This window comes from Armigeres subalbatus, chromosome 2, assembly GCF_024139115.2.
Source record: "Armigeres subalbatus isolate Guangzhou_Male chromosome 2, GZ_Asu_2, whole genome shotgun sequence".
NCBI classification, from domain to species: domain Eukaryota; kingdom Metazoa; phylum Arthropoda; class Insecta; order Diptera; family Culicidae; genus Armigeres; species Armigeres subalbatus.
In genome coordinates, this window is record NC_085140.1 from 15,254,948 (window position 1) to 15,272,952 (window position 18,005).

Consider the following 18,005-nt stretch of genomic DNA (forward strand, 5'->3'; position numbering starts at 1 on the left):
AGTTAGTGCTTCGCTGTCGGCATTTTCTATAGGAACGTATGTGAGGGGGCGCGAATTGATTATGCTTTCAACTTCCATTAAGCTGTTCCTAAGAACTTCGTCGGTCGGTGTTCTTGGTAGCTGAATGTTGTTAAGTATCTTCTTTACGGATTTCACCAGTCTTTCCCAACTTCCACCCATGTGTGGGCTGCTTGGAGGCAAAAAGGTCCATTTAGTATTCGGCGTGACAAATTCTTGTACCAGCTTATCGTGCTCGATACGCTTCAGAGCTTCGGACATTTCACGTTTAGCGCCGACAAAATTCGTACCACGGTCGCTGAAGATTTCCAAGGGTGTGCCTCTTCTAGCTATGAAGTTCTTTACAGCCATAATGCACGAGCTGGTGTTCAGGGAGTGTGCGATTTCTATGTGGATGGCCCGTACTACTAGACACGTGAATAGTACGCCCCACCTCTTCTCGATTCTTCTACCAACGAGCACATGTACAGGTCCAAAGTAATCGATTCCTGTATAGGAAAACGGTCTGGAGTATGCTGCAAGACGAGCTGGTGGAAGGTCAGCCATTATAGGTGGCTGTGGCTGAGTTCTAGCATTTTTGCAGTACTGACATAACCTGCGGACATTGTTACAAACCGTGCGAAGCTTCGGAATACGATATTTCTGGCGCAATTCGTTAACGACCGTTTCGTGGCTAAGATGATGAAAGCGCTCGTGGATGGACTTTACAATGAGTGTCGTAAATGGATGACTTCTTGGTAGTATAACAGTATGAGAACTGAGTGGGTTGATAAAGCTGCATCGGCTGTTCTTCCACGCATGCGAAGTACTCCGTGGTCGTCAAGAAACGGTGATAGCTTATAGAGTGGGCTCTTTTTGGGAATAGCAAGTTCTGTTCATTCCTTTAACTCCTTTCGTCGTTTCAGTAATTCTACCTCTTCGCTGTATACTTCGAACTGGGCTTGCCTAAGAATGAAACATTCCGCTTCGTACAGCTCCAGTTGCTTGAGAATACCGATAAAAAGCGAATTGTGCTGTATTCTAGCTCTAAGGTTCTTCAAATATCGAATTAAATATACCCTTACTAATTTTCGCCAATTGGAATATTTACTGAAGTTTATGATAGTTCCTTTCTCCACATGGGTGTTGATCGTAGCGATCATTTCAGTCGTAGTTTATCTATGAGATGTTGGTTGTACTGGACAGATATTTTCATGTTGCCACATAAAGTTTGGCCCTGTAAACCATCTGCTTGACGTAGAGAGATCGGGAATCTTTTGCCACTTTGTACCTTCATCTGCCACGTTCATCTTCGTTGAAATCCAGTACCACTCATGCTGTTCAGTGTTTTCCAGAATTTCTCCTACTCTGGCACCGACGAACAGATCGTATCCAGCAGAGAACATCTCTAGAGTCGGTCCAGAAAAAACGTTTTTTTATTGCAATTCTGTGACATTCGCCAATATCCTTTGCTAATCGCATTCCAATCACCGCTGCTTGAAGCTCCAGTCGAGGTATTGATACATACTTCAGAGGGGCTACACGAGTTTTTGCGGTGACGAAGGCGCACTCCACCGTTTTGCCTTCACTGAATCGGAAGTATGCAACTGCTGCATAACCGTTTTCGCTCGCGTCGACAAATACATGTAGTTGAATTTCGTTGCTTTCTGTAGACGATGTAGTTACCATCCGGTAACACCGTGGGATAGAAACATTTTCTACAGTATGTAGTACACTGAGCCATGTCTTCCATTTTTCTAGATGTTGAACCTTTATTGGCTCATCCCAACCAACATTGGAGCGCCATATTTCTTGGAGCAGAACCTTCAAAAACATTAATACGTTTGCAAGGAATCCTAAGGGATCGTATAGCGACATGAGAACTCGAAGAACTTCTCGCTTTGTGGGAACCTGCTCACCGGACAACAACTGCTGCCGGCAACGCTTTGGTATTTTGAAGGTAAATGTATCACTAATTGTGTCCCACCACATCCCTAGGACCTTTTCAGTTGCTAGCTCTGCTGCTTTACCTAGGTCTTTGTGGGTGGACCTCTGCGCTCCCATGGCATCTAGCACCTTCTTAGAGTTCGACAACCATCCACGAATCTCGAACCCACCTTCGGCGTGTATGTAACGAACATTCGTAGCGATCTCTGCTGCTTCTACTTCTGATTCGATGCTGTAAAGCATGTCGTCCACGTACGTGCCGTCACAGATCGCTTCCACCGCTTTCGGAAACAGACGCTTAAATCGTCCTGCGTTCAGGTTCTTAACATATTGTGCACTACTTGGTGAACAGCTAGCACCAAATGTCATTACCTTCATTACGTAGGTCGATGGATTGTTATTGGGATCGCCTTTATTCCAGAGGAATCGCTGGCAATGTTGATCTTCAGAGTTTACGGACTTGGTGAAACATTTCACGAATATCGCCTGTAATTGCAGTGCGGAAGTCTCGAAATCGTTGAAGAACATGCTGAAGCGGTGTGATTTGATCAGGACCTTTTATCAGGAACGAATTTAGTGAGAGATTCCCCACTTTGGCTGCAGCGTCCCAAACAATTTGGATTTTACCAGGTTTATTGGGATTCACCACAGGGAAAATCGGCAGATTCCATGTGCGTCCAGTGTGCATTGCTTCATCCTCTGCAGGGAATCAATTTTTCGTCGATACGCATACGAAACAAGCGACAAAAGAGAACCAACGACAAAGCTTTGTTTTTGTCGGAGATAATAATGACAAAGATCCGATAGATTTTGTCCACGACAAAAAAGAAGACAATTTTGTTGCAAACTTTTCATTCCGTTATTTTGCATTCTCTCTAGAGCAAATTTCGGTTTTATGCTATCGTGATTTCTAATTTCATGGAAATATTCGAGAATCTAACGCTGACTACAAAAATAGCCTCGTATTCTCGGAAATATTAGAACATGCAAGGCAAATGATTCTTGTCATATTGTGTTCAGGTTCTGACAAAGGCTTGTTGCAAGGTGCGTTTGTCAGTAACAAACTCTGTTGATGACAAAGGGTATATTGTTAGGCGTTGCTCGAATATTGATTCCCTGATCCTCTGCTGATAGCTTGCGAATGTATCCTTTGGATTTATAATCTTGGATTTTTTCCTGCAGAGCGCTGGCTAGCGCTGGCTCTCGTTCCATGCGTCTGCTTAAGCAATCATGCCGCTTCAGGGCCATGGCTTTGCTTTTCGGTAGTCGGATTTCATCGTAACGCCAAAGTAGACAGGTCTCGTACCTTTTGTTTTGGAGAGTTGTGTTCGATTTCAGTAAACTTAATGCCCGCTCATCATCTTTTGACATCAGAGATTTATCGACAAGTTTAACTCCAAGGCTGTCTAACGAGAAATAGTTCTTGAGTTCGGATTGAAGCCCCTCACATTGACAGATATGGTAACTGTATGTCACCTCGTTCCTCGGCATGTTCCGTACTGGAACCAAACATGGACCGTAAACCAGCCACCCTAGTCGAGTTAGCACCGCAGTTGGTTGATGTTCATTTCCCTCTTTGGAGTCTAGAGGGTATTCAAGCCTAGAGCTATCGACGCCAAGTAGAATACGAGGCTTCACTTGAGCGTACGATTCGATAGGCAGACCGCACAGATGAGGGAATTGCTTCGCGAGATCCGACTTTGATAAGGATTGAGAAGGGAGGTCCAAGCTTCGGACTGTGTGTACCTCCGGGAGGTGAAAGTTTTGTCCTGGCGTTTGAGCACTGGCGATATCGGTCGAAAACATTACAGAGTCTTGTTCATACCTTCCTTGTCCACCAGTCCACGAAATGCACAATGGGGATTTCTTACCGCTCAGATTCAGCTCCTCCCACAAACTATGCTCCATCAGCGTTGAAGTGGATCCAGCGTCGAGGAAGGCATACGTGGTGATCGATTTTCCGTTGCCACGTACTATGACGCGAATGTACTTCAGTAGAACTTTACCGGTCGATCTATGGTGCGTGTTGCATGATGCGAACTGTTCTGGATTGCTTGTTGGCTGTTTATTGTGTTTACTATCGTCATGCAGTAGTCGATGATGCAGAAAACTGCAACCATTAAGGTGAAGGTGGGTTGAGTACCAAAACAAAGCTTTGAAAGTATTGGTACAATAAAAACTGTCATATACTGTAGTAGTATTGGTGTCGTATTTATAAAAAAAGAATATTAGTAGGGTGGTTCAAAAAACATCCCAGCACCACCACGCTCACTCGATTCCGTCCCATGCTCCAAATGTCCTCCAAAAACCGATTTGAACAAAAACTGGTTGAGCGCAAGCCGGTTCAAGTTTGTATGAAAACTATAAGAAACTAAACCTTTTACTACACTGGCTACAGTGCTTCCCCTCCAAACGCTGGCGAAAAGAGAACCCAGATAGCTGAAAGCAACATTCCTGAGACTTCACTGAACGAAAACCGCACCGCAGAAAAGATCCATTGATTACGTAACGCAAAAATAGCATTGTATATCCCACTCAACCCCACGTCATACTTTTTGTATGAAGCATTTGCCCCTTGCGCGATTGTGTAGACTAGACTAGACTAGAAGTATCTGCCCCTGGTGCGATAGATATCACAGACAAATTCTGGGTATTTTGTTGAATTGCACGTTTCACTGATGCCTTCTGAGAAGCCTAATGATCATGCTAAAGATTCGCAACCTCGCTTAAAATCGACTCCCAACTATTGGAACGACCATTCTATATGGATTGTCTATGGAGTTGAAGCTCTTGAATATTTCATCCAGTCATATGGTCTCCCTCCTTCGCCAGCGCTCAATGACGAAGTGCCAGAATTAGAATAATGTTAAATTCAACCTCGCCATGGGGCCCTCCTTAGCCGTGCGGTAAGACGCGCGGCTACAACGCAAGACCATGCTGAGGGTGGCTGGGTTCGATTCCCGGTGCCGGTCTAGGCAATTTTCGGATTGGAAACTGTCTCGACTTCCCTGGGCATAAAAGTATCATCGTGCTAGCCTCATGATATACGAATGCGAAAATGGTAACCTGGCTTAGAAACCTCGCAGTTAATAACTGTGGAAGTGCTTAATGAACACTAAGCTGCGAGGCGGCTCTGTCCCAGTGTTGGGATGCAATGCAAATAAAAAGAAGAAGAAGAACCTCGCCATATCAACTGTCATACAAACCTGAAACGACCTGTGCACGGTAAGCCTCTAATCAAACCAGCCCAAACCATCGGATAACACCCAAATAATAAATCATAATCGACTGAGCGTGGCGGAGCAACATTATTTTTTGGAACACCTTGTTTATTAGTTTGCTGCTGCCGGTGCCGTTGTTTACATTCGCTCCGCGATCAGTTTTTAATCGATTTTTTGTGCAAAAATAGCAGTTTATATTAAGTTTTCGGTTTAAACAAGTGACTGATTTCAAAAATTGATGTTTAATTTGTATTCCATCAACATTTCGGGGTGTTCATGTGCGTAGAAGTGAGTAAAAACTTGTTTTTTTTTCAGTGCCATTTGGGAAGAAGTGAAGTGCAGTGATAAACCCACCAAATCGCGAACGGATAATAAATTGGCACGAAACTGCTGATTTATGATATTATTCGAGCATAAATGCATAGGACTTTTTGGATAAACATGTTCATTATCACGGGAAGTAAATAAATATACTGTGAACAGGTTAGTAATTTGAATATTAAAGTTTTGTTCGATGCTGTTCGAAGCATTCGAATGTTGGTGGGAGAGGGGTGCGGGAGGTGTGGGGTTGACCCGTGGAAGGTCCGGTGCCATCTTGACTGCCATCGTGGTACTCTTCCAACTATGTCCTTAACGTTACACAGAACCTTCCTTTCACACGTTTTAAAGTGCTTGGTTAAACACTTTCGACATATCTTCTTCTCGTTAATAAACGCCCATCGTTCCCTAGGCGACATCTCTAGAAATCTACTACATGTGTCAAGGGTGCTGCACTCATCCCTGCATGCTAAACAGGATTGACTTTCAGTTTGCTAATTCGTGGTATGTGCATGAATATATGCTTCTTCTTTCCTGGACCTTTTCTCCGACATGTGCTCGTATCTTTGTGGTTTACACCACGTGGCTGGTCTGATCACTTTGCTTAAGGCTTCCACCATGTCTCCTAGCCAATGGTTGAAATCCAGCAGAGTAGAGGCTCCACTTGCTTTTCGATGAAATGCCCATTTCATTTTCAGCGTGGATGGTAGGCTATCCACGAGTTCTTGGAGTAAAGCAACGTTGTACAACCGTTCGTCCATTCTACACACCTGTATGGTGGCGCAAAGGTTCTGTACTGCAACGCCGAAGTCAACGATCGTTTCCATTTTGTCAGCTTTTGGAGGTGGCATCATGCGAACCCTCCGAACCATTGTTTCAATAATGGACTCTGGATTACCGAAGAGTGTTTTCAGTCGATTTAAAATCACCGGAACGTTGTCTGGATAGAATAGGAGACTTTTCACAGAGTTAAGCGCCCTATCATGTAAACTCCGCTCGAGACGGTCCAGTAATTCGTCATTTCTGAAGGCACACATTTTGGTAGTTCGCTCGTACGCCGCGATGAATCGTGGCCAATCCTCTGGATCCCCACCAAACTTGGGCAAGTCTCTCACTGTTTGTCTCGCAGCCAAGTGACCACTATCCAGCGGTATAGGATCGCTATGAAGGGGTTGAGGACATTGTTGCTGAGGTGGAGCCGGGACTAGTCGTGGGGTCGACGTTATAATCTGTGGCTGTCCGATACTTTGTGATGTTAATGACAAACGCTGTAGGTTTTGATCTATCTGGTGAAGGTTGTTCGCTCCTTGAGCTGTTGCCATAATCGGTCCCTGTGATGCTATAGAGTAGACGGGACCCGACATCGTTGCTAGATATCCATTGATCGATGATTGGTAATTCACAGCAGTTATTGGAATATTTCCGACGTTCATACATGGATCACGATTCGCTACATGTTGCGGCATGCTCCACGGCTGTTGTCGATGATCCACAGTTCGCTGAATACTGGCAGATATAGCCCTTGCCCCGACTCTCGAAGTAGACGGTTGAGTTGATGGCATGATTGGCATCAGTCTTCACGAAAACATGAACCGCGTTTAAACAAGTGCAGTTTTCCCGTGTGCAAGTTCGCACTCAAACATGCATACTAGATCCAAACCGAGTTCATCATAAACCCAACCAAAATCGCACCCAGTTTGAACACGAGTGTGCGCCCAAGTTCAAACACACGGGTTTGGACATGGAAGTTTAAACATCAGTTTACACACAGCATGCTGTTCATCTGTTTATATTGGTCTGGTGGTTTCTCTTCTTCAGTGGCGGTGATGGCTTAGTGGTAACTCGTTTGGCGTTCACTCAGAGCACTCGTGGTTGAATCCTTGTCTTTGGTTTTTTTTTTAGAAATGGCACATGAATAGTTTCAGTTTTATAAAAGGCACTTTTCAGCCCTTGTCGGGTGGTGGAATAGCTGAATAAGATACTTTACCGCCTACCCACAGTATGCGGTTGGTCCGATATTTCAATATCACAACCATTTTTTTATTCAACATTTTGCATAAAATCTTCAGATACTATTCATAATATTCATAACAACTGAATATTATGTGCATTTGCCCGGTAAGACAACCGGCAACCTCCAATGTAATGATTTGTTAAAGTATCCGTGCGTTTATGTTCTAAATGAGGTAAAATGCACAAGTCTCTGTTTGTCTGTCTAAAATGTAGCCACTAATTATTATATATCCGTTATATATGCATTTTGTTGGGATTTGCATATCTTCTATATACATAAAAATGATTTTCTGTCTATCTGAACCTTATAGACTCCGAAAGTACTGAACCGATCAGCGTGAAAATTTGTATGCAAAAGTTTTTAGGGCCGGGGAAGGTTCTCAAAATGGTTCGAGACCCCTCCCTTCTTTGGAAAGTGGGGATCCTATACAAATGAAATAGAAATTTCTGCATAACTTAAGAACTAATAAGAGAATAAATCAATTTTAGACAAAACGAAGTTTGTTGGGTCTGCTAGTCGTGAATAAAATATAGATAAAATAAAGATAAAATATTGATTCCAAAAAGTTTAGTGGGGGAGGATGAAGAACTGGAACTAAAATTTTTAATTGATAGAAATTTAAAAAGTTAGTAGGGGGTCTGTCTCATATTGCTATGTATAAATAATACGCCGATGACATTATACAATACAAAGAAAATTTACAAACGATGAGCTCCAGATCAGAAATGAGCCCACAAATCCTTAAACATAAAAGTCCTATAAACTACATGGCTCTCATAAAAGATAAAATCTTCAGTTATTACAATCTAAAAAACAAAACTGGAATTAAAGCCCCGTTGATCATAAGGTTCTTCAAAAAGGTCGAAACCCCTCTCTCCCTGGAATAAAGAAATCTCTATGCAATCCAGAACTTCGCTTCAGATTCTCGGTATGTTTATCAAGTACCACCGTGAAGTAAGTAGAACAAATTATCTCCTTATAAACGTGTCAGAAAAATCTTATCCCAAAATTTTAGAAATATGAACTAATCAGTTTTTTGGTGGTTGCAGAATCCCGAAATCCTAAGAAGAATTGCTTTCAGAACCTCGAAAATGGAACAAAAAGCTCCGCTCAGAGCAGATTCAGATTCGAACCTAAGACGTCGTGAATGGAAGCCCTGAATCAAGACCTCACCTCTATAAACGCTTCATTATGCTAGTGCAAAAAATGTGCACAACATGTGTCAATTTTTCAATCATACCTTCATTGAAGTTTGGCTAAATCCTCTTATTCGAAATATGAATAACAAGGCTGGAAAACGTGAAGAATCAACAATAGTTTCCCTAGCAACCCGTTCATTTACCAAAGCGAAGCATTCTCGTGTTCAAGCGCATATGTTTGAACCCAAGTTTGAACTCGGTGTTTGAACATTGTACATTGCGCCTGGGTGTATCGGAGTTCAGGCTCGTGTTCAGATTGCTATGTTCAAGTTCGAACACAGCAAGCAATGTTTGATTGGGTGTACAAACTTACGTGAACATCTTACACCTGTTGCACCTTGAAGACTGATTGGCATTCGTAGGTTCTCATTGTACACTGGTAAAGGTGTCTCGTTCAGCGAGTTTCCCATGTTCTCAGTTTTTTCAAGCCACTCGTCAATCTTTTCGAGATTTACCACCGATTCTTCCTCCGACTCACTTGTGTCTAACATCTCTCGCTCTAGTGCTAGTCGTTCTTCTAATTGCCTCTTTTCCAGTGCTTGCCTCTCTTCTAGCGCTTTGAGTTGCAACTGCCGGACTTTCATCGAATGCTTCGAACCCTTCGATGACGCCTTGCCATATGTGCCGGATGGTCTTATGTCGTTGGTTGTTGAGCTTGCCAGAGGCTCTTTCCTTTTGCCCTGGTTTGGAGAAGAGTCTAGTGATTTTGAAGGTACTTCGGTTCTCGTTGTGACTGGCTCCGACTGCTGGTTCTGTTGCAAAGGCAACTCTCCGATCGGCTGATCTAACTGCTTCTGCTTTAGCTGCTGTACAAGCTTTTGCTGATCATCCATCTGCCCCTGGTGCTTCTGCTGCTCTTGTTGCCACTGCATTTGCTGCTGCTTAGGAATCGCGCCGAGTGATTTCAAAGGCACTACGGTTCCAGTTGTGACTGAGTCCGACTGCTTGTCCTGCTGCAACTGCAACTCTTCGATCTGCTGCTGATCAAACTGCTTCCGCTTTAGCTGCTGCAACTCCTGCTGCTTCTGCCGCTGTTCAAGCTTTCGCTGATTATCCATCTGCTCCAGATACATCTGTTGCTCTTGTTGCCATTGCATCTGCCTCTGCTCAAGACTCTCCAGCTGTTCACTCAAGACACGTCTCTGCCGCTCCAACGAAGTTCTCATGCACCCATTACAGCTCCAGTCATGGTACTGGATACTATCATCGACGTTAACACATCCGTAGTGGAACCACGCGTCACAGTCGTCACACTGCACCATACGGCTAGTATCTACTCGACGACACGTACCGCAACTCGCCCCCTCTTCACCAGGTGCATCACTTTTTCTTCGAGAATTCTTCTCGGCACTCGCTACGCTACCGTTTGACATCCGGAAATAAACGGAAAATTTAATTTGTTCTCGAAACCGACAACAATTAGGAGAGTTTCCAAAAACTTAAACAAACTCGCAGATCGTAGATTTTGAACGTTGTATTGATTTGCTCGTATGTTCAATTTTCCCTGTTGGAGATCCAATTATAGTCTTAACGATAGTATACATAGTTTAATTCAATAGGGATTATCTCAGTTTACTCTTTACTCACGTTTAGTTTCTACTCTGTTTGTTTCTTCCGGGAATATGGCTATGTGCATGATAATATACATTAATCCAAGGGTCCTATGCACTATGTATCAGATATAGTTACCTCTGATTTAGCTAATGATAGCTATATGCTTTCCAAGGAAGTACGTAATCATTTCTCTAAAACTACAATTTGGTCCTATCTGCGGTAAGTGAGGAGAGTTCAGAAACTAGGTACAATCTATCTTATTTCAGGTCTTTTTAAATTCAATTTTACCTTCAGCAATAGTCCTATCAATCTAGAAATGATCTTCGGTAACTTTACTTCAACACAATACTTAACTAGATGTTTAAATGCTGACCAAACTCAATTTCGGATTAGATCCTCAGCTTAACTCGTTATCAATCGATTTGTTATTATCTATCGGTCATCTTCCTACATTCCTCTTTATGCTGGTTTGTTTTGCTCCAATTTCATAAGTTCCTTATAATCGAGCTCCATCGCACACTAGTGGAGGCGAGGTTCATTGGAGCTCATTGCGTGGGGTGTATACGAAAAAATATGGGCATTTATTTTTTACTTACTAACTATGTGGGGATTGTTAGAGGTGTGTTCGCAGTTTGCGTAACACCACACATAATGGCAAATATTTCCGCTTGAAAGACAGTGCAGTGTCTACACAGTGATTGGCTCAATCTTAGCTCACGCGAGTAGACACCTGCACCCGCTCTACCTTCGAAGAGGGAGCCGTCAGTGTAACAAACAATGCTGTCCGACATACTTCTCTCCAAATAGCCAGATGTCCACTCATCCCGCGAGGGGAATTATGTTGAAAATGTCCCATAAGGAAAACTACTAGCGAGTGTGAGATCACTTGAAGCGAGGACTGTTCTGTCCCAACCAACCATGAGTTGTAACAACGAAGTGTGTGTAGAACTGCGGTTTACAGGATTCTCTTCCATGAAACCGAGAACCCATAATCGGTAAGTACAAGAAAGTGCTTCTTGTTTGAGATGTATGTATAGTGGGACAACGTCGAAGAGAGAAGATGGCCTAATTTAGACTGAATTGTCCTCACTTCACCCTTTTGCCACCACACAAGACATCCATAAGCCAAAATTGGTCGTACAACTGTTGTGTAAATCCATTTGATATATTTAGGTTTAAGACCACAAGTTTTACCAAAAGTTCATCGGCATTGGCCGAAAGCCATACACGCCTTTTTGACTCTGAACTCAATGTTAGGAGTCCAGGAGAGCTTGGAATCAAGAATTAGTCCTTCATACTTTCATTTCATTTCAGAGTCAAAAAGATGTAACGGGCCAATACCATTACGGTTACGTTTTTCCGTGGAAAGTAAAATAGATGTTTTATTGGGATTAACCGAAAGGCCATATTGGCGACACCAACTTTCGACTGCCTGAAGAGCGTTTTGCATCAGGTCGAATAAAGTAGTAATACACAAACCGACTATCAATATTAGATAGTCGTCGGCAAATCCATAGGTAGGAAAACCGCCATTATTGAGTAATCTACGAGTAATCAACGAGGTTCCACAAAAGTGGAGATAATACTCCCCCTTGGGGGCAGCCACAGACACTTAATTTTTTAAGGTTTTTAAGCATCTGGTGAATCCATTTGGTAATTATATTAGGTAGCCCATGACAACGTGCGGCTTCCAATATTGCATCGAAAGACACGTTGTCAAAAGCACCCTCAATATCTAAGAACGCACCCAAGCACGATTGCTTTTGAGCAAATGCTTTTTCGATGGCGTAGACAACCTTGTGTAGAAGAGTTACGGTGGACTTTCCAGATTGGTAAGCATGTTGATTAACATGAAGAGGCATGTTTGCCTAACAGTCATCACGAATGTGATGATCGATAATACGTTCTGAGCATTTCAGAAGAAATGAGGTCAGACTGATGGGTCTAAAACTCTTTGCTTCTTCATACGAAGCTCGTCCTCCTTTTGGGATAAACTTTACAGTGACATCCCGCCAGGATATGGGAATATACCCAGTAGCCAAACTGCATACCAAAAGTTTTTTGAAAACATGTTTGATATGCACAAAACCCTTCTGAAGAAGAACGAGATAGATCCCATCTTCCCCTGGAGATTTGTGTCGAGCACATCTGTATATGGGCCTCCATATACAGATGTGCTCGACTTGCGGTTAGCGGCAGTGTAAGGAGCAAAACTATTTAGAGCCCATTGTAAGCTTTGCCTTCTTGTAAGCTTTGCGAGCCAACTTGAAAGAATCCGTCCCTGCTGAATGACGTCTGTTCCAACTCCTTCTACACTGCTTCCTGAGCTTAGCCAAATCGGAATTCCACCACGGGGTTCCTCTTGAGGTTTTCACAGAACGCAAGGGGCAAGCTTCTTCAAAAGCTTCCACGATATGCAACGTTGTAGTATCAACGGCATCATCCAAGTCGGTAGGAGTTTCAATGGATGGTAGATATCCATGAAATTTTGTCGAGAGCAACTCTGTATAGAGATCCCAGTTTGTTGAACGAGGATTTCTTAAACGCAAGGTCTGCGAAGAAACATTCAACTGATCAAAATAGATGTAGCGATGGTCAGATATGGATTCCTCATCTGACACATGCCAATTCGTCAACTCGTGACTGATTCTATTGGAGCAGAGAGTCTAATACTTCTACTCTATTAGATACCATAAAGGTTGGGCGATTGTCTATGTTAAGTAAACCAAGTTCGGTAATACTTAAGTATTCCATCAAGCTGGAGCTTCTCAGATCGATATCAGAGAGCTACCCCAGATTATGTGATGAGCATTAGAATCACTACCGACAATTAGCGGAAGGCCTTTTGAAGTGCAATAGCTGACAACTTGTTTGAAAGCATCCGAAGGGGAAGGTAGGGGATGGTTTATCATGTGGTAAATAAACCGAACAATAGACGTATTTCCTGACGGGGGATCCGTCAGTTGCATCAATTGTGACAGCACATACATCTCTGGTTGTTAGTTCAGAGATAAGTGTCGATAGCGTATTGTTAACAAGTACACATGCACGCGGCATTGATCGAGAATTTGCCATTTCATCACTGAAAGCAGCAAAAACCGGGTTCACTAGGTTACCTAGGTAGAAGCTACCCCTGTGAAAATAGGGTTCCTGCACCATTTGCATAAGTCTACAAAGATTATCGTTGCTGTTCTTTTGTGCTGAAGATTGATTTGAGCTATCCTAACTGTACACACTTAACTCATTTCACAGTATTCGGTAAATTTTACCGAAATCTCAACAGCAGATCTGTTCGGTAATTATTTTACAGATTTTTTGTAACTTTTCCCATTGTTCAACTGTCAAAATCTCCGAAAATCAGTAAAATTATTTACCGAACAGTTCTGCTGTTGAGATTTCGGTAAAATGTTACCGAATTCGGCGATTTATTTTAAGTGTGTAGCCATTGCGAATTACGATAATACACTCCACAACTTCAACATTTATGTGAACAGCAACGATGAAACCATTGACGAATACATAGACCGAAATGTCCGGTAAAAAGCCATCAGAAAATCGGGCACCATGTCTTCTTCTTTATTTTAAAGAAAATACCCCTCGTGGGTGACGAATTACATTATACATAAATATTTTTACGAGCGCTGACTTACCCCTCTTGACGTTTTGACAGTTTGTCTGTTTGTTTTTCTCCTTTCCTTTCTAAACCGCTGAACATTATTCCATGTCGGAGTTTTCCGCCTGCAGCTGCGCATCCCGAAAAATTTGAATATTCGTCGGTTCGGTGTTGAAACTGTCCGGAAGTATTCCTTATGATATCGATAATAAATTGACGGAAGGTCGCCTTTACGCTTTACAGCACCATTGCAAAGTAAGTTCCTAACTTTTCTTATTTAAAAGATAATAATAATCGACCCTCTTATCAAATTTCAGGTACGCTCAACATTAAAGCCAATAGCTGTGACGAAATCACAAAATGCTTGTGCAATCGTGAAATTATGCGCGATATCCGCCCAGATGTGGATTCATCCAAGACCAGATCAGAGAATCTATCGGATGTCCCTGATCGGCCGGAGCAGGAGCGAACCGCCTTCAGGTCGCTTGGTCGCCAAGAAGGGCAAACAAACGATTTAGCACCGGAGACCGTACAACATAAAAGGTACAATACATAATCCGCATTGATATCTTCGGGAATTGGACATATAGGCTGAAGGCAATTGTCTTGGAATGCATGTGGAAATCTGCTAAGTGTAACAAGTGGCGCAGTATGGAAAGATGTTTGGAGTTGTGGCAAGATTTGTTGCTCTGTGGCACCCAGTTTTCAAACAGTGGCATCCGTCTTCAAACCGGTTTTTATTTTCCGATTTACTGCCCAGAATATCGTTCCAAACGATTGAACCTCGGTACCAGTACCCCATCAGTAAGTATTTATTCTAGTATTCTATAGTATTTCTAGTAAGTCAATTATACTAAAAGTGGAAACTTCGCTATGGATGTTTTTTTTAAATTCATAATAGGGAGGAGGACCATTTGGGCAACACCCCGATTCTCGTCCGTAACGTTTATTACTCGGTCGCGTTCCATCCATATGACTTAATTTTTCGTACATCATTAGATATCTACAGATGTTCTTCTTCTTTCTTCTTCTTATTGGCATTACATCCCCACACTGGGACAGAGCCGCTTCGCAGCTTAGTGTTCATTGAGCACTTCCACAGTTATAAACTGCGAGGTTTCTAAGCCAGGTTACCATTTTTGCATTCGTATATCAGATGGCTAGCACGATGATACTTTTATGCCCAGGGAAGTCGAGGCAATTTCCAATCCGAAAATTGCCTAGACCGGCACCGGGAATCGAACCCAGCCACCCTCAGCATGGTCTTGCTTTGTAGCCGCGCGTCTTACTACACGGCTAAGGAGGACCCCAACAGATGTTCACCGTTTTCTAAAACCAAGTAATTCGGTTATAATGTGTCCGACGAGGTGTCCGAGTAATGAACGTTGCGGACCGGAATAGGGGGTGCTGCCAATATGGTCCGATACCCTTCCTAGTTATAAGACACAAATAGAAATCACATTAGCAGCCTGCATTTTACAGTAACATTTAATTTCGTCATCCTTATAGGAACAAAAACCATCTTGCCCTACTACACCACGGAGTTTGTCGCTGGAATATCTACAACCCGATGCAAAATTGGACTGTTTTCTTATATATAATCGGAAAAGTGAGCCAACAGTATAATACGCTAACGCAACGGCGGGGAAATACCGGTCCACCTGATGTGAACAACTACAGAATTCGACGAATCAACAGTCTTTGGACTTTTTGATAGGTAAGTTTAAATGACGATCTGCGCCTCTAACATTGACATAAGACTCTAATATCAATCTTTCTTACAGGAAGAGCTACATTCATGGAACCACAGATGGCATAGCCACCCACATCCCGAGTTGCACTTACAATCTCCGTGATGGAGGGCCAATACCTGATACCTTCGGATAATCAAACGGCTGCCGCTTCAACTGTACTCGGCTCATCAATTGTTAAAGCGTTCAGCAAGTTTTACCAGCAGCTACTCCTCTCGGTTGGTGAATCACCAATGGTGATTCTGTGAAACCGGTACAACCAACGTCAATAGGATCGTTTCCTTCGGTCAAGTACCGTAACGGAACGAAATAAGCAACAGGCGGAAGAAATCTGTATCTGAGTTATGGTAAATTTTTGTATAGGCAAATTTTTGTATTGTAATCGAGATTGTAATATATTTTATTACGAATAAATTTGGGTCATCCTGTGTATTAATACAACTTAAATTCAATTTCACTATTTTATGAATTCTATTAATTTCATGCAAAAGAATAAAAAAGTACCCAAATATGAGTAAAATTGACCTATAAATCGCTGTACCCATATAAGGGTAATCCCCAAGGCAAACCCGGTTTACTCATAAATGGGTGAATGCAACTTTACCCATATCTAGGTAGGGGGAAAGACGGCTTTGGCAGGTTTTGTTCTATTATTGGCAGGGGGGTTTTTGTCGACCATATTTTATGAAAGTTGGCCACAATATTCTTTGATATGCAAAGAATGTTTAGGCCAAATTTGAGCCTAGTCAGTCATAAAAAACCCCCCTGCCAATAATAGAACAAAACCTGCCAAAGCCGTCATTCCCCCTATGTGCATTTTTTAGCGATTTTAGGTACTCTTGACCCATATTTGGGTGAACTTGGTCGGCTCGTTAGTTCATATGTTGTTTTGTTGGTTGCTTGAATGGTTGATTAGTTGGTTGGTTGAATGATTGCTTGGTTGATTGGTAGCTTGCTTGAATGGTGGGTTGCTTGATTGCTTGGTTGATTGGTAGTTTGCTTGAATGGTTGGTTATTTGATTGATTGCTGCTTGATTTATTAGATGGTAGAATAATTGATTGATTGGTTGATTGCTTGCTTGATTGTTTGGTCGGCTGGTTAGTTGACATGTTGTTTTGTTGGTTGCTTGGTGGTTGATTAGTTGGTTGGTTGGTAGGTTGCTTGATTGCTTGGTTGATTGGTAGATTACTTGATTGGTTGGTTGCTGCTTGATTTGTTAGTCGGAAGAATGGTTGATTGATTGGTTACTTCATTGTTGGTTGGCTGGTTGACTGGTTGATTGGTTGGTTGCTTGTTGGTTAGTAGGCTGGTTAATTGATTAGTTGTTTTGTTGGTTGCTTGGTTGATTGGTTAATAAGTTGATTGCTAGGTTGCTTGATTGGTTAGTTATTTGGGAGGTGGGTTGGTTGGTTGCTGCTTGATTTGTTAGTTGGTAGAATGGTTGATTGGTTGGTTGCTTCATTGTTGGTTGATTGATTGATTGGTTGGTAATTTGGTTGATTGGTTGCTTGACTGGTTGATTGTTTGGTTGCTTGACTGGCTGGTCGGCTGGTTAGTTGATATGTTGTTTTGTTCGTTGCTTCAATGGTTGCTTGGTTGGTTGATTACTTGATTCGTTGCTTGATTGATTGGTAGCTTGCTTGAATGGCTGATTGCTGGATTATATAATATAAATAATATAAGCAATCGATTTAGCGAATAAAAAATGTTGACGGGAAAGGTCAAATTGAAACCATTAAATATTTTTAAAAATACAGAAATCCATAGCCACTTCTGAAAATTCGCAAAGATGTTTGAAGACATGCTTCTAGGAAATGATCTACCGAAGCGAGTTTTATAACTTATCCGAGGATGTCCGAAAAAATATTTTGAAATATGAGAGGACCTTCGGAAAGTCTTTGAAATTCAGTTTTTGTCCTACCCTCGTCTCGGAACGTGACCGCGCCTCTGTAGTTGTTGATTAGTTGGTTTCTTGATAGTTGGTTGGTTGCTTAATTGGTAGGTTGGTTTCTCATTGTTTGTTGGTTGCTTCATTGTTTGTTGGGTGCTTGGTTGGTTATTTAGTTGATTGGTTGCTTGATTGATTGGTTGCTTGATTGTTGGTTGGTATAATTAATAATTGATTGGTTGGTGCTTGATTTGTTAGTTGGTAGAACTGTTGAATGGTTGGTTGCTTGATAGTTGGTTAGTTGCTTGATTGGTTGGTTATTTGGTTGATTGGTTGCTTGACTGGTTGATTGATTGTTGGTCGGCTGGTTAGTTGATTAGTTGTTTTGTTGGTTGCTTGGATAGCTAATTGGTTGGTTGCTTGATTGATTGATTAGTTGGTTGGTTGGTTGATTATTGGTTGGTTGCTTGATTGGTTGATTGGTTGATTGGTAGCATGCTTG

General features: G+C 42.2%; 1 protein-coding gene and 1 long non-coding RNA gene across 2 annotated transcripts in view; one reads left to right on the plus strand and one right to left on the minus strand.

Annotated features, from left to right (window-relative positions):
- Positions 1-10,084, minus strand: part of LOC134214045 (zinc finger protein 853-like) — a 36,310-nt gene extending 26,226 nt beyond the window's left edge. Inside the window, exon 1 of the mRNA XM_062693490.1 lies at positions 9,010-10,084. Within this exon, the coding sequence (XP_062549474.1) occupies positions 9,010-10,069 (1,060 nt within the window). The 5' untranslated portion in view covers positions 10,070-10,084. The remainder of the gene's footprint in view (positions 1-9,009) is intronic.
- Positions 10,085-13,759: 3,675 nt separating this feature from the next.
- LOC134214047 (uncharacterized) lies at positions 13,760-16,061 on the plus strand. Its single transcript, XR_009979625.1, has 4 exons — positions 13,760-14,118; positions 14,181-14,667; positions 15,373-15,580; positions 15,648-16,061. It is a non-coding gene; the product is annotated as an uncharacterized LOC134214047 (long non-coding RNA).
- The last annotated feature ends 1,944 nt before the right edge of the window (positions 16,062-18,005 follow it).